Source organism: Acanthisitta chloris, unplaced genomic scaffold, assembly GCF_000695815.1.
Source record: "Acanthisitta chloris isolate BGI_N310 unplaced genomic scaffold, ASM69581v1 scaffold9994, whole genome shotgun sequence".
In the NCBI taxonomy this organism is placed as follows: Eukaryota; Metazoa; Chordata; class Aves; order Passeriformes; family Acanthisittidae; genus Acanthisitta; species Acanthisitta chloris.
Genome location: NW_008669850.1, coordinates 32,325 through 48,832, shown reverse-complemented (window position 1 = coordinate 48,832; position 16,508 = coordinate 32,325). Strand labels below are relative to the sequence as shown.

General features: G+C 43.4%; 1 protein-coding gene across 1 annotated transcript in view; it reads left to right on the top strand.

The window, feature by feature from the left end:
• The first annotated feature begins 14,943 nt into the window (after positions 1-14,943).
• Positions 14,944-16,508, top strand: part of TMEM207 (transmembrane protein 207) — a 4,092-nt gene continuing 2,527 nt past the window's right edge. The window contains exon 1 of the mRNA XM_009073471.1: positions 14,944-15,036. Within this exon, the coding sequence (XP_009071719.1) occupies positions 14,944-15,036 (93 nt within the window). The remainder of the gene's footprint in view (positions 15,037-16,508) is intronic.

The window sequence follows — 16,508 nt, the reverse complement described above, 5'->3', positions numbered from 1 at the left end:
TCTGTTCTGTATATCTCTGGTTCAGTCCCCTAGGGTTGTGGTTACCTCAGAAATGTTGACTGTGGGGCTACTTGTTGGGGATGTGAGAAGGGCTCAGGGAATTTCCTGCCTGATGCACTGATGGATCCCTTCTGCTGGTTAGTCAGGTCCCACCTGATGGCAGAGAGTTTGGTTTCTTTTAGATTAAATGTTAGGAAGAAATTCTTTACTGTGAGGGTGGTGAGGCACTGGAGCAGTTTGCCCAGAGAAGCTGTGGATGCCCCATTCCTGGAAGAGCTCAAGGCCAGGTTGGATGGGGCTTTGAGCAAACTGGTCTAGTGAAAGGAGTCCTTACCTATAGCAGGGGATTGGAACTAGATTATGTTCCCTTCCAACTCAAACCATTCTGTGATTCTTAATATGTCATTCTGGAAAACATTTCATTTGTTGAATGAAGAATCAGTTTCTTTCAATGTGAAGCAAAAATTGTCACTAGGGAATATCTTGAAGTGAAGAGTCTGAAGTTTAATTTGTTCAAAATGTTCAGCATGTATTTACAAGAAGTGAGGCACGACTCAACAACTTCAGTGTAGGGTGATGTTTTGTCATTCCCAAAAGTATTTATGACAGATCTTATCATTAGTTTAACTCCTGACTAGCCCTAAAAAAGAATGTTCGGCACTGTGAAGTTTTGTGGCTCTGTTGAACATGGTTGCTGAACAACCATGGCACAAGTCCTCACTGGGGCTTGTAATGAAAAAACAAGCTAAGAGGATAGCTAGAGATTCACCTAAAGCAGCGGTATGGGCACCCAGTGTGGCAGAGCTGGTGAATCCTGCAGGCCTCTGTCTGCCTACAGAGAAGAGGATCTTTTGCAAGTCCCCAGGGAGAGAGCAACTCTCTAATTTTCTCTCCCATTGTAGCTGGGTGTGCTTGTACTTCTGGAATTAGCTAGCCAAGTCCTTTGCATTTCAGTAATATATCCAAAGGGTATGTCCTTTTGTTATTGTTTGTAGCATCTGTCATCTTTTCCCAAAACACCTCTCCAGGCATGAGGTAGATAAAATTTGGTTGGTACTATAGATAAAATCAGCTCCTGCTAGTTTCTGTAACAAAATAAGGAACACTCCAGCCTTTCATTCAATAAAAGAAAGAAGGTTTAATATGCAAAGAAACCAAGCATCTTTCAAAGAAACAAGGCATCTGATGCTGTCTTTCTATTAACCCTAGGGGTGAAATGTGGAAGATCAGTCCTTTTCCTCTCCCAGTACAGTATCCAGGGCTTTACCTGGTAAAGTGCTTCCACATAAAGACAGCTCTATCTGATGTTGTTTTTTATGAAGGACTGTATTAAAGATACACTTTGTGTAGCAGAGCTACTTTATCACCATGGTTTGTTATTCAGTAAATGCAAGTGCTTTGAACTACTTGGAGTCCAGAAGCAGGAGGAGCAATGATTGATTAAATCTTCCATGTTCAAAATCAGAAATAGAGTCAGGAGGATGCTGAAAAAGGCCAGGAAAACACAGGAAATATTGATTGAAAGTCTCTTCAAATGTTAGGGAGCATCTCATCCTCCCAATGTCCAGGGAAAACATTTAATCTTTAGTAACTTTTTCCTTTTACTCAGTAGGTATCACCAAACTTGTTCTGCGGGTAGACATTATTCTATTCTTCCCAATTTTTATATGCTCAGCAGATTGCGCAATGTCAGAGCAAATATTATTGCTCAAGGCTTCATGCCTTGTGGTTTAAAGGTGCAACACACAAGTGGAAGTGCTGGGGCAGAAGTGGGACTGCCTGTGTCTGGTGATGAGAGCAAGGAAAGGCAGGGGCAAGCAGAGCTGCTGGCTCATGGCCTACCTGCCCAAGTGTCAGTCAGACACAAGAGTTTGCCTGGGAGAACTGGGAATTTTTTCGCTTTGAAGATGAATCAAAAGAGTGTAAAGATTGTTCTAATACCTCTAAAATCAAATTTGGGGAGTTTTGCCTGTTTCATGCTAGTGCAATACACAGTTTTTTTCAGCCTCATGCAGGGGTTGAGTTGGTCAGGTCTTGAGAACAGTGTTGTAAAGCTAAAACTTACGAAATTGCAAATATGAAAACCAATCAGCTATTTTATTTCCTTACTTTTTAAAAATATCTCTTTCGCTATTTGTTTAGACAAAATTAATGAGTATGGCCCATGTTAATTTGTTGGGCTTTTTCCAAAAAGTATTGTCTTGGTAAGAACAGATAATTCCATCTATCTGTGCAGTCTATCTCTGCATACAAATGATTGTTTTGCGCTGTGATTTTCTAACTCCCAAGGGAATTAATGAGTAAAGAAGAGTTCTCTGCAATGCATGCATGTGTCTGTATATGTCTGTATATAGATTTTATATTGCTTATTTATTATTTATGTCACAGGAACTTATTCAAAACAACTCTATCCTTTTCTTAGAAAATATTCATCTAGGAAAGTTATTGACCTGTCTCTCTGCCTTGTCCCTCTTGGTGACAGCTCAGGTCCCTTTTGGTGACCTCACGGTGGGTTCAGCCCCAGCCTGTGCCATGCCTGGGCTGGGAGCTGGAGAGCCTGATTCATTCTTATGGTTCCAGTTGCTGGTACATCTGAGACCTGCTGTATGACAACAAATAAGTCCCCTGCAGTGATGGCAGTGAGGAGAAGAACTCTGACAAACATGAGGTGCAGTCCATGGCCCCCATGGAGCAGATCCTCGTGTGTGCTGCACTGCACAACGCTGCCCCGAGGAAAGCCTCCATCACTCCCCAGTGAGCTGGGACCTGAGATTTCAGCATCCTGCTGGCAATGTCAGTCTTCTGAGGCAGAAAGACACAGCAGGCTCTTTTGATTAAAAATAGGTCAAGATTTAATTGAAAAGAAGAAACATTTTTGGTTGTGCAGAAATTGAACCAGCATTGAACCTTTCTCTTTTTTTCCCTTCATTTGATGCTCATTATTTGAAAGATGTGCAAAATTTCTGGATTTTTGGAGTCAGTGGTGAACCAAAAATGTAAATAAGCTCTCCCCTCACTGCCCTTTTCCCCAAATTCCTGAAGTTTTATCAATCATTTCACACATCACTAAGTAAACATCCCCCTTCCCATCAGTGGCTGATGGAGACTTAGTGCATTACTGTGTAAAGCAGAACGATCATGATATGAAATGCAATACACAGGCAATTTCAGTATCCTTGAGGTATCTCTGCCAGGAGCATGGAAAGCAGTTCAATTTCAAGAGTAATGAGATTAATTTGCAAGTCACTTCTATCGAGCCTTTTGTGATTTTGCTGTTCTCTCCAACAATTACAAGTCTTGACTAATAAACAGTGTTATTATATATAATAGAGAATATTTCCGTGTCTCAGTGTGCACTGTGGCTGGAGAGGGTAGACTTCAGCTTGATTTCTGTCATATTTTCCAATTAGATGACCAGACATTAGTGTTCAAACCTCCCGTTTGGTGGAGGTTTGCAATCACGGCTCCTTAGCAGCTGAAGTAATGTTAAATTAAACTGATAAATGATGCTCTAAAAAAAAATAAATAAGAACTTCAGCAGAGAGATTAATTTACGATGCCCTTTTAGGAAAGATTTACAGGATGTGATGTGCATTTGCTATCTACCAAGTGCAGTTCTTCATCACCCGAGTACACAAGCTTTGCGAAACTGTTTTCTGGTGAAATGTAGAGTAGATCTACTCACCCTTCCCAGCTGGTGAGGAAAGACCAACCGGTTGTTAAAGCTTCTGCTTTCACCCTGGCTGCAGCTCTGGGGGAACCTGGCCAGCCTGGGAGATGGCAAAGCTGTCACTTGAGGCAGGCCAGCCATCAGGTGCTGAGGTTTTGTCTCCTAAGGCCCCAGTGCTGATGCTATGGACCAGCTTGCTCCATCACCTGCTTCTAGCATGTTGTGCCACTTCTCTTCATGCACAAGATACTGAACTTATAAACAAAACAAGACCACAATCTCCACACCCCAAACCCTGTTTTGCCATTCTTCCTCTGTGCTTTTCTCCTTGGTTTAATTAAAACCAGGGTTTTAATCCAGCAGAGGGAAGACATTGAGATGAAGCCTATTCATTTCTTGGTGATAAGAAAGAGCCTGCTCCCTCCACCTAGAGGGACAGGCAGCTTGTCCTGCTTTCTCCAAACTGGTCCTCCATGTAAGCTTTCATGTCGGGCAGTACTAAGACCTATGAGGGGTGGTGGAAGTAGGAATGAGGTTTGGGGTGGATCTCATGTACACAGTGAGGTGATGCTGTGCCTACAACCCTGAGCCCACCCTGGGAACCTGCCTTTATATATCTGAAGAAAGGGATCAAGGCTCAGGTCAAGGCAAGGCTGTAGGCACTTTTTGTTGACTGAGCTCCCCAACCATTTCCATGCCTTTCCTCCGGACTAGCCTGACATGTGCCACTGCCCTGCTGTGACTTCCAGCTCCTTCACAGGCAAGTCACTAGTAAAAAGCTGCTTGTTTTATACCCTCTAGTTCCCTTTTGTTTTCCACTGATTGCTGTATATTGCAGGCAATCCTTCTGACATGTGCACTTAATCAGTTTGTGACAGGAAGATGGGTCAATGGGTGAGCTCTGAAAAAACTGTAAGAGTCCAAAATTGGAAATAAAGATTGCTCTGCTGAGCACAGTTCTGGTGGCCTGGCTCCCACCACAGCCAGAGGAAAGTAAGAGAGTAATTATGAGTTATGTTTCTTCTGCAACTGTGCTAGTGTGAATGTTTATGCATCATAACAGAAAGGCTTTCAAAAAACTACTTTATTGTTCTGCAAATTCTCCTTTTCCATGGCGATGTCCAGTTTCTTTCTGAATTATGTTTGGCTCTTGTCCTCAATAATTTTCAGCAGCCTTGCATTTCATGGGGCATTTATAGACTCACTGTAAAATCTTTTGATGGGCTTTAAAAGGTTGGATTAAAGGATTTCACACCCGTGAAGTACCTGCCAGTTGGCTGACAGTGCCTCCTAGCTTGGCTCCCTTCTGTTGTTGCTATCAAGCAAATTCCTGCCCAGAGACATTTTCAATTTGCCTTGATGGTGGCAATGATTGTCAAAGTATCTTCAGGCTCTTGATCTTTGATAAAGACTGAAACAACAATCCCAGGCTGGCCTCCACTAAATCAACAAATCTACTCCCTTGGGTTTGCCCAGTCTTGAGGTATGTCCCAATCCTTTCCCCTGAAGCCAAAGTCATTAGAAATGGAAGTAGACAATTCCAGGTTAACTATTCCATCTCCAGGTGAACTAGTCCATCCTTAGGTTAAGTGATCCACCTGCTTTCCCAGACAACATAGAGCTGAACTTTACAACATGTTCTTCACTCCCCTTCCTAACAGGTTTTATAGCAGGACTTATCCCTGCTTCTTATTCTGTGAGCGTAACCCATAGACCAATGAACAGGTCATTTGCTCCTGATAGTCTCCTCTTGCCTTTCATGACATTCCTCTGCAAACTCCCTCTGCTATGAACAATGACTTACATTTTCCAGTGTCTGTGTACAACAATAGATGTACATGGAGTCTATGCAGCCCAAACCTTCATTGTGATTTGAAAACATGGTCTTTCTAGCATTATTTGCTCAAGAGTCTGCAAAACGCCAGACTATGGGTCATTAGAGAGGTACAGGCAGCCCAGCTGACCCATTGATTATAGTGGAATAGATGTGTTTCAGTGCAATGCTCCTACTGTTCTCTTGATTTTCAGAAAATGACATAAAAATATTACTGGACTTCTTGTGAGGGGCAAGAAAACAGGTTTTTTGTCATGGAGCACAAAAGAGTTTCTGGTTCCCTCACACTTTTAATGTCACCACTCATTAATTCTGTTTATAATGTTTTGGATACACTATCGTGTTTCCCTTGCTCCATGCTGTTCTCAAGCTCTTCAGGCAGACACCAGACCTATCACAACTGGGTATGATGCTGAAATTTACGTTTCTTCAAGGAAGTATACTTAGAGGAATTCTAGATTTATTGAATCAGGTCTTTAACCTCAAGGCGTAACATGGGCTGTAATTTATATAGAAAACTGCAAGATTAAATCTTAGGGCGGAATGTCTCTTATTTTATACAGCTGCTTGGACATTTCTCTGTCTTGGGATTAAATGGTGATGGGTCAATTTCGATTCTGTAACACCTTGAGACAGATGGATTTACAGAGCTATTAGTCTAGCCACTTACAGGTGGCTTTGCTTCAACCGAATTTAGTGCTGTAAAAAAGAACCTGATGAAGGAAAGTCTTTCTTCACGTGTCTTGAGGTCCATCTGAGGCAGGACCATTCTGCCTTTATTGGCAGTGCAGACAGTATCCATAGGTGGGATGGCAGAGGAACACTGTCTGGGTGTGCTGTCACAGCCTGTGCAGAGCAGAAGGAAGGTTTGCTGCCTTGTGGTGCCCAGCCAAGGCTTAAGCTGAATGGCAAAGATTTGTGAAGCAGATCAAGGGGAGCTTATAGACCACCTGGCAAGTCTGTACTTGGAGTGCATTTGTTTGCATCAACTAATCTCCTAAAGAAACTGGGCAGCATGATCTGACTGATGGACTGATGTCCGTCCATCTCATTCCTTTGGCTCCACAAACTGCTCACTGTTTTCAGCCTGATTTGAATCAGCTCAAACCAGCTCAAACATAATTATGACTTCCTACAGGTTTAAAAAAGTAGCTGACAGATAGAAAAGAGTGAACAGTTAATGATTCCCCAAGGAGGGCATCACGTCAAATACAACCGTGTTAGGACCAATATGAATCTGAGCTGCCAAGCTGAGACCTCAAGTGGGAAAGGACCAATCTCCCTAACCACGACCAACTTCTCAGCTTTGCCCAGTGTATCAGAAATGCCAGTCTCCTGTTGCCTCACTCAAAGCCTGTCCACCTCTTTGTTTCTCTCACTATGCTGGAAGGAGATTTATGAGTACACCACCATGTGCCATTTCAAGCTTCATTTGAATAAGCATCCCATATAATAGACTTTTATAGCTCTCCTCTGTGAATTCTAAATTAACGCAACTAATTAAAATGTTCCAAAGTTTTATGTAAATAACTAATTAGCATTTGAGAAGGAATAGTAAATTCACAGATGGTCGTGCTCCATTCAAAGCCCACTCTGCATCAGTGTTGGGCCCCTGGTGCAACATCCTCCCTGGCAGGAGTGGACTACCCAGGTTTCATGTCAAGGATGACCCAGCACCATCCACCCTGCCTACAGGCACTGAGAAATCTGCATCTGGCAGGATTAGGACTATTCTTTATGTCCCTGACACCAGGGCTTGCAAGAATAAGGAAAGCATGGGATTGTGGATGAGACCCTCAAGGAAGAAGAGGTCTGTGCACAAGAGATGAGGTGGTCGTCTGAGCTGTGATTTTCTGTGTTTGTACTGGTGTTGCTCTAAGGATGTTCCTCTAGAAATCCTTCCTCGGGGATACCTTTTAGGAGTGGAAGCTACTAACTTAACACAGCTGAACCTCAGCACTCCCAGGTTTCAGCCCCAGTGCTCCCATCAAAAACCTGGATCACTGTTCTGTCACATAAATGCTGTGCCTAAGCATCACAAGTGGTAACAAAGCTAAATATTTTCTTGTCTCATAGGACTAGAGCTCATTGATATCTGTAACACACTGAAGAGACCTAAGACAGGTGGTGCAGAAGTAATACCTTGTAAGAATGAGGAGGTTTAAAAAAGAGATCCACTTCTAATGCTGACTGCCATCCAGGGGGAATTGAAAAGTGTCTCTTCTCTGGCATCCAGACTCTCATATGTATCAGGAGCCTTATGTTTATACAGACCATAGCACCCTGCACATCTAAGTGCTGTTGCAGCACAAAAAGGACCCCTGCAAATACAAGGAAGGAGCTGGACAGTTGGAGTTTGCCCTATAAGAGAGAGATTATCAGTAGAATAAATAGGGGTGGGGAGAGGAAGAATCATTTTCCCCTCTTGTTGAATAGGTCCTATACAATCATACCTCACAGGGTGTCTCTGAATGTTTGCACCTTTTGCTTCCAGAACTGCAAAGACCTGTGGGAGATGAAGGTGTTACAAAACCTGCTTTAGGGTAGAGTAAGGTAAGGTTGCCTGGTCTCTGCGGGGGGGAGATGAGCTTGGGAACATTCATATTGCTAGGACAATGCTGTTTGGCCAGAAGGAAATTGAGGGAGCAGGAGCAGGACTCAGTGGGGAAATGAAAGGGTGAGTTTTAAGGGACAGGTTAAAACAAGGAAGTGTGCAGAGCCTGACTGTTTGTGTTGAAATTCTAAACAGGAGGGTGTTATTCAGACATATTACTGGGGAAGATGTAAAAGTGGGAGGTTAAGTGACATGGTAAAGCTGTTGAGGGGGAGAAACGGCTATGCTAAACATGCCTCTTGCGTGGTCTTATTTGCAATCCCTGTCTGCCCTGGAAGAATCCGCATATCTCTCTCTGTTTATATGCGCAGCAAACTCCTGCAGAGCAGGGAGGAAGATGCAAGCTCTCCATCTGGTCTTCCAGACATTGTTTCTCACCTTGGCACCAGCCTGGAGAGGAGGTGAGCTGAGCTAAGTGGCCAGAGGGCAGCCTGCCCATGCTACAGGGCTCTGGGGGCTGGTGTAGAGGGGGAGCAAACCCCGAGGAGCTTAATTGTCTCATCTCTGCGCTGATTCCACCTACACCACTGCAGCATGCTTGGGGAGCACTAGGTGGGCAGGTGCACAGCATATCACCCCAAGCATCGGCTCACTGTGTTCCCAGGCAGAGCACTGGACTTTTTACCTGTCTGTCACAAGAGGAAAGTTGGACAGCAGCCTGCTGATGCCATGTTTCTAGAATCCATAAATGCTGATATCAGTCTTCACTAATTCTGAGCACACAGGTGTGTGGCTGCAGCCTGTTCTGAACTGACTCTGCCTGCAAGAAATGCAGGGTTTGAAATCACTGCCCTTCACTGCTTGGAGACCAGATGGACTAAGGGTGCTTGGCAGGGGACAGGCTGCACCTGAGGCACCCAACAACTCAAAATAAAGTTGGAACAGGCATCAGGCAAGAATTCAAGATGCAAGGTGGGGTGGTAAACAATTAACTGTAGTAAGAATCAGTAGGTTATTTGGAAAACTTGTGGAAGCCTTGGAATGGAATGTTAGCAGGTGTCTTCACTCAAGGACACAGCACACAGAGCCTCTGGTGCCTGGAGTCTGGGTGTTGAAGGAGGCACCAAGAGACGTGTCCATGTCCCTGTGCCCATGTGGCCCCTCTTTCAGAGCAAACCCCTGGACCACAGGGTTTCTTGATGAAGTAGCACATGTGCCAGCTGATAACGACTGGCAGTGTGATGTATTTCAGCATTCATTGCTAAATGGTTCTGCCTGGAAAACTGACTTGAAAATGTGTTTAAGGATGTGCCAGATAGTCTCATGTTAATTTCTCAGCCAAAACCTCCCATGTGGTGTCCAATGTGATATCAGTAACTCAAAGGCAGGGGAAAATGAAGCCTCTATCTGCTTTCAAGCAATTTATTCTCCTTTTGTCTTTTTACATCCAGCAGCTAAGTAAATTACAGGGATTAAAATACAAAAGGCTTTTAATTTTTTAACTGTAATTTCTTAGCTCCTGGCAACAGAGTTACAAAAAAAAAAAAAAAAGAGAAATTACGAAAAAGTATTAAAACTCAACTGTAATTTCTAATTATTAAAATGCACATACAATTTTAACTGATTAAAAGTAAGAGAACCTGTTTGAGCACAAAGAAACAGCAGCAGGCTTCAGGGTTCAAGTAATTCATAATCAGCTTCAATTTCACATTAGAAAACCAAAGGGAAAAATTTCTGCTGGTGATTACTTTGTGTTTCTGGTATACTTCATCTTTCTTTTTATTCAAGCTGCTTTTAATTTTATCAGATTTATCCTTAATTCTGCTTTTCTGTTTCTCAAGTCTCAAGGGTTATCCAGCCCTTTGAACTGATTTCTGACATGCTCTGTGGGAGGTACAGTGCTATCTGGAGAGCTTGTGAGATGAAAGGTCTCTAAAACTCTTTTTCCAGGTGGGGCTGTAATACACAGATATTCATAGGTATGTGGGAAGTCAGTGATAGAGCTTGGAATTATTTCATGTTCTAATGTCCAAGCCAGAAATAAGAGAAGCCCAACTATCATGTACATCTCAGGTGCAGTAGTACATCTTGAAATTTAATTCTGAGCTCTGATTTCTCCCACAAAACTAAACAACTGCCACGCTTAGCCCAAATCCTGATATTCTGGTACCTTTTTTTTTTTTTTACAATGAAACTTCAGTTTTAAAAGCAAAGCTCAACTTAGAGGGGAAAAAAAGCCACTTTTCTAAATTCTTTCATCTTCCCCCTGCCCCACCACAACACAGCTCTTGGTAAAACACTGCACGTGGATTTCTGTGTTTAATGATGAGACTGCAGTCAGGGCCAAAGTCAGCAGCATACACAAGATGCTTCCTGGAAAGGTGCACTTCTCACAGCTGCTGTGAATTCCAGAGCAAGAAAGCTTCTGCCTAAATCCTTTCATATGTGCTTAACATTTCAGTTGTCACAGTTATCTATTTCAGGTGTTCATTACCGGGTTGGAACTGGAGTATTTGGACAATTCACAGCAATTTCTCACAACATTTCAGTGGACTTTATCCTTTGGATAGTTTTCAAATTTTGACTTCCCATGAATGTGTGAATGCCTATGTATTGAAGACAGTTCTCTCTAGTTCTCAGTCTTGGATATATATGCACATGTAGGAGAAATCCCTTGTACAAATTACGAACCTAAAGGAGATCCCTTTTCCTTTAGTTTTCTACCAGGCAAAAGGCTTCACTGACCCCGTTCTCTGTTGGATTTTCCCTACTGATACACCAAAGCAAACAAAACAGCTCTCTGGACCATCCAAAACGACGAGGTAGCTACAGTTGACTCAGATGTGAGGGTGACCTCCGAAGCCTTGCTCCTGGGGAGGATGCAGCAGAACAATGTCATCCTTGTTTGCACTCATTTAAATCAGTGCCCGGAGTCTTTCCTTCCCCCTGTGCAGCACATCCCCCGCACAGGCTCACAAAGGGCTGTATTCATCAGCAAGCAGCAACTAGTTATAATCCTTTTGAAAGACAACAAGCTGTGCCAGCTCTACCAGGGCTTGTTTTAAAGTGTTCATCCTTCCTCACTCACGCAAGCCCAGGGCCTTGTTGGCTGACTCCTGTGCCCGTGGATGGGTTTGAGGGTCTAAGGACCCACTGGGGTGGTTTCCATGGGGTGGGAAAGGACTCTCTGGGTCAGTAAGCCCCATTGAAGTGGATACATCCCCTGTGGGAGCTCGATGACTTACATCCCGGGAACCGTTTGGTTTTATGCCCACACTCCTCCCACGGACAAGCTGCTGCTCAACCTCGCTGCTCCGGATGGGGTGAACCTTCTTTGCATTTCCAGCCTCAATTTATTCATGGCTGGTTTGCTCCCATTTGTTCACGTGCCAGCACTGGCCATTAGCTTAAATAGCTCTCCCCAGTGCTGGATTTAGTCATCTCAGTGTGTGTGTGCAGGGAGAGAGCAGCTCCTTGTGGCTTTCATGTAGTGAGGATGAGACTGAAGCTGCTTCACTTCCGTTGCAGAAAGGCAATGCTCAATCCCCAGTCCTCCCTGTAACCCTGCCCTTCTCTTGGTCTAAATAGAATTTACTTGCCCTGAGGCTTCCCAGGACAGGCCAGGAGGGATGATGTCAGTCTGGCTGAGCCTAGATGCCAAGCAGAGACATCTGCAAAAGCAGAGACTGAGATGGCCATGGCAATGATGTCAGGTAGGCAGGAGAGAGATGCCAGTGGCCTTGAACCGGAGGAAGAATTGATTGTGGTGGTGATGTGAAAATGCTGCATCATAAAAATTCCAACACATGCTTAATTAACTCTTGTCAGTTGACCTTAATGTAGAGAGCAGAGCTGCCCTGCTGTTCTTTGTCTCCCCAATCACATGTCTGAGCATTCTCCATTCTGTTCCATGTCCTTCCCTGTCTGTGTCTGTCCCACCTCTCCTCCTGCCACTCTCTTTCCTAGTTTTCTTTCTGGAAAAGTATTTCACAGTCTCAGCCTGGACTATGCCAGGAGGCTGGTCAGAGCTTAGCAATGCAATTATTTTCCCAAAAGTCATCCGCAGCAGCTACCAAATGGTCTGAAGGCAGCTAAGGAAGAGCTTTAAACAGGTTTAAATTGCTAACTGTGCTTAAGGGCTGCCAGGGGATCTGTGTGGGCTCCTGTTTGCCAGTGAATTGCCTCCCACTCTCACCAAAATCAGAGTTCCCCATGGTGTTCCCTGAAACTCTGGCTTAAGCTAAAAGCATGTCTGAAATTAATTGTATGACACTCAGGAAAACAAAAGCTATCTTATAATACACATACATACAGGAATGAGCTGAGTTCCTGAAATTCAGACCCCTAATCCAACCTTGGCCCTGTCAGACTTGACAAGCTAAATTAGCTTCTCCCAAATTCCTCCTGTCTCCCAGTCTTACATCCCATTTCACACCTTTCATGAAGCCCAGCAAGAGTTAGCCCCTGGAAGAGGTGGTTTCTGTGGCAACTCTAAAAGTCACCTTTTGGATGATCCTAGAACTGCACTTCTTCCTCCTGTTGAAAGGACTGGGCACTTTAAGCAAAGAGATAATGGACAATCATAAATTGCTGTATGTTGTGGTAGTCCCCGTTGCTGCCTGGGAGATGCATTTGTCACCTAGCAACGACATAAGGTGATGAGGAAATAACAGAATTTTAATCTAATGGCCATGAGTTAACATCTATCAGGCAGCAGCCTCCCAAGCCCACTGATGAGGTAGATGTAATTGAGGAGGGAAGAGGTATCAAACTTTTCACCTGTAAGCAGAGGAGGGAGCAGGGGCTATCTTCATGTATGTGTGCATGTATATGTGCATATATCTCCTCATGGAGGAATATCAAAAGGCCTAGAAAAATCCCTCAGACTGGAGCTAGCTTCAGACACAGAGCTACCCAGAGATGGGTCTCTCAGTTTTGCCAAATTCCAAAGGTAGAGGTGCCACAGCAGGCAGGCAGTGTCGGGAGGGGTTGCAGACCACCATGGGTTTCAGAGCAGAGCTCCTCTGGGCTTTTGGTGTCTGGTCCTGGCTGCCTTAGAGCAACTGTTGGTGCTCTTTATGGTGTTCATGTATTCATGCAGATCACAGACAGGGAGAGTTTTCCTGTTGAGGCAGCAGATTTTTTCACTATTGGGATCTCGCATGAAGTAAAAGACAGGGCTTTTCATGGACCCCCTTTGAGCCAACTCTCTCTCCTCTTGACATTGTTACAGAGAACACAGGGACAGGCTCCACAAATTGCCATCATGACTTGAAACCTCAGTATGGGACCAACCAGCAGAAAAATGTCAAAGTTTGCCTCAATGTCAGGAAGCTGAACAGTGGCAGAATTCAAACCTTTCCCTTTTCTTCTAGAAATAGACCCAGAAGAGATGCTATGTGTTATTTTTCAGTATAAGGAGCTCATTGAGGTACCTGCCCCCCAAAATACTGAGGATGATCCATTCAGTGGCTCTAAATTGCAAGTACCCTGGGTGCTGGCACGAGGGAAGTAATTGTGAGGAAGAATTCTGAAATTAGTTCAGTGATGGATGATCTCTTTGAAGCCTGAAATTGAAGAGTCACACAGTTTCTAGCAAGGTTGTGCACATTTTTATACTGCAGGAGCTTTTTCTTTTAAGAAAACAGCTAAGAAATTGGTTTGGCAATTTACTGTTGAACAACACTGAAAAGGATTGGTCTGAAGCAGGACAGCATGTTCAGACCATTTATATCACGTAGCACAGGCACTTAGCACCATCATGAGAGACACTTTCTCAGAGGGTATAGTTTTAGAGGCTCATCCTTCATTAGTAGGGAGCTGAAATAAAACATTTGAGAACACCAGGGCTTGGCCTGGGTTTATGCAAACCTTGAACATTAAATAACAAACATGGGTTGAGTATGCATATCACAGTTGGTTAGACTTCTTGACCTTCCAGCTGAAGCAAAGCCACAGAGGTACATCTCAAGAGCAATTCAGCTTTGTCAATCATTATGGAAGTAATGGCATCACAACATAATGCTTAACTCTGGAGTGACAACTAAACATATTCATGGCAACACCCTTTGTGTTAAATCTGGAAGAACCGTAGTTAATGGTGCATTTCAGCCACGGGCTGTAAACTTCAGTAACAACCTATTACTGATTGTGAACAAACCAGTATTGTCTGTTCTGTGGGGATCAGAGCTATGGTGCAAACTGTATTCTACCCCTGTTTAACCACATCACCTGGATGTATCCCTAGGAACTGAGGAATCAATTCAGTCCTCATGAACGCACTAATGCACAATGAAATTTTGTGTCCCTTATGAGAACCACTGGGGATGTGTGTTCTTTCAAATGCATTTTTCCAGCAAACCAAACACAGGCAGATGCATAACAGCAGTAAGGTGGTAGTGTTTGAATCAGGCTGGGGAGGGGTTCCTTCCTCCTTGCTGCAGGTTTGAGGTGGTAGGCACAGTGCACAGGACATGGCTGGAGGCAGCTCTGCTTTTTTCTGCAATGCCTGTATTGCAGCCGAAGGCAGAATGAAATGAAACATGGTCTCATGGTATAGACCCCAGTGACTCTTTTTTTGTAGCAGGGTCTGTTAAATGCAGACGTGGGTTAATATGGAACTAAGCTTCAGCAGCAGCAATTTGTGAACAGCTATGAAAACACCAAAACAACTGCAAGGTGCTGACCTTTAACTAGTGTTCCTTTAACTTCTAGTAGCTGTATGTGTCCATGCAAACCCGAATTTTCTCCCTGGCCAGCGGTAATTTCCGAAGTGCAGGAAGCCATTGGGTAATGTGTTCTCTAGCTGAAGGCACAATGTGCAGAGAAGTTTTAAAAGCACCAAATTACAGAGGGTAAAACGCTGCTGCAAACAAAGCTCTTCCAATGTTTCTCGCACTCATAATGTGGAGACCTGGAGCTTTGTATTTCACTTCATGGATCACAGGAACTGGAGTTCTGTGTTTAACCTTCTTCCAGGTAACCAAACCCTTCACTGGGACTAGGCTGATTTTAGGGATTTTGCAGGGGAAGTGATTTCAACTTTTATAGAATTTAGTCATCAGCCCTTCTTAGTTTTTTTTGAAGGATTTTTTTGAGGACCTGATGAATTTGGGGAAGAGTTAATGCTCACAACAATTTCAATTAATGCAGAGAAAACATGACTGCCTTAATCCTCTATTCTGTCTATGGCTATTGAAATGGAAGAGCTTGGGGCTCCAGCAGCGGGGGTGGGTGCTCTGCTGCTCTGACAGATTACTGCCTCAGAGCAGATGCACTTTGCTGCAGTTTAACTACGCTAAGGTGGCTCTGCTGAGGTAGTTTGAAGGATGATAAAAGACAGTCCAGAGGTTGTCATTCAGCCATGAAGAATACTCAGGGTACATGTAATCACAGCAATCAGCTATATGCTTTTGACCTGTTATTTTAATAATCAGTTGAAGTGCGAAAAAAAAGAAAAGAATTAAAATATCCTGCACCAGGGTGCATGAGTGACAGGGCAAATTAGCTCAGCTTTAGAAGGACATGTCTGGAAGAGTTGAAGCTTCTGTCTTTTACTCTGTTCCTCATTTGGGTTTCAGCCACTCATGAAATTTCATACATAATGCTTTATATGAAAGACTTACTACACCTAAATATCTCTGGTGAAACCCAAAGACAGTGTGTGCACAGGATCAGAGACACTCTAGAGATTTGGGGGGGATTTCTTGCTGTTTACAGTGGCACAAGCTTTGCATAACGAAATCCCTACAAAGAAATCCTGATAATTAGAGATGTAAAATGAGAACTCACAATTATACATATTTGATGCAAATTTCTAATTCAGAACAGAACTTTCCAGTTAGACTCAAAGAAAGAAATCTCTGTTTTGGATATGTGCAGAGTGAAATCCAAACTAATGATTTACAAATTACATTCTAATAGTTTCTTCCTAGAAATAAATCTAAATTCTTCTGTCTTGTTCACTCTGCTTCCCAGTGTTATTAAAATTTATACCTGATCTGAAACTTTTTATAGCAACCTTGAGCAACTGTTTTAACACACCTAACACAAGTCAGCCAAAAATTCTATTGAATTTGATTGAATTATACTGATGAACCACTCCGGTTACTTTTTGCCCAGATAATCTGAAACTGAGACTAAGATCAACAAGGCTTGCAAAAATACACTTGCTTGAGTGGAGAGTAGAAAATATACCTGAAAAACAAGTTTGAGGTTCACATATTTGCAATACCTGAAACCTGACTCTGGGAATGATGCACTGCTACTATCTGAAAGCAGGAAAATGCTGGGTAGAGCACACGTCTGGTCAAAACAGTTCCAGTTTACAGCTGCATTCACAATTAGATACTGGAAAGTGAGCTACAGACCAAGAATTTGGTCATGGGACATTGTCAGCAGACATTTCTGAACAGCAAAGCTCAGCTCAGTAAGCAGATCTCTGACTCTGG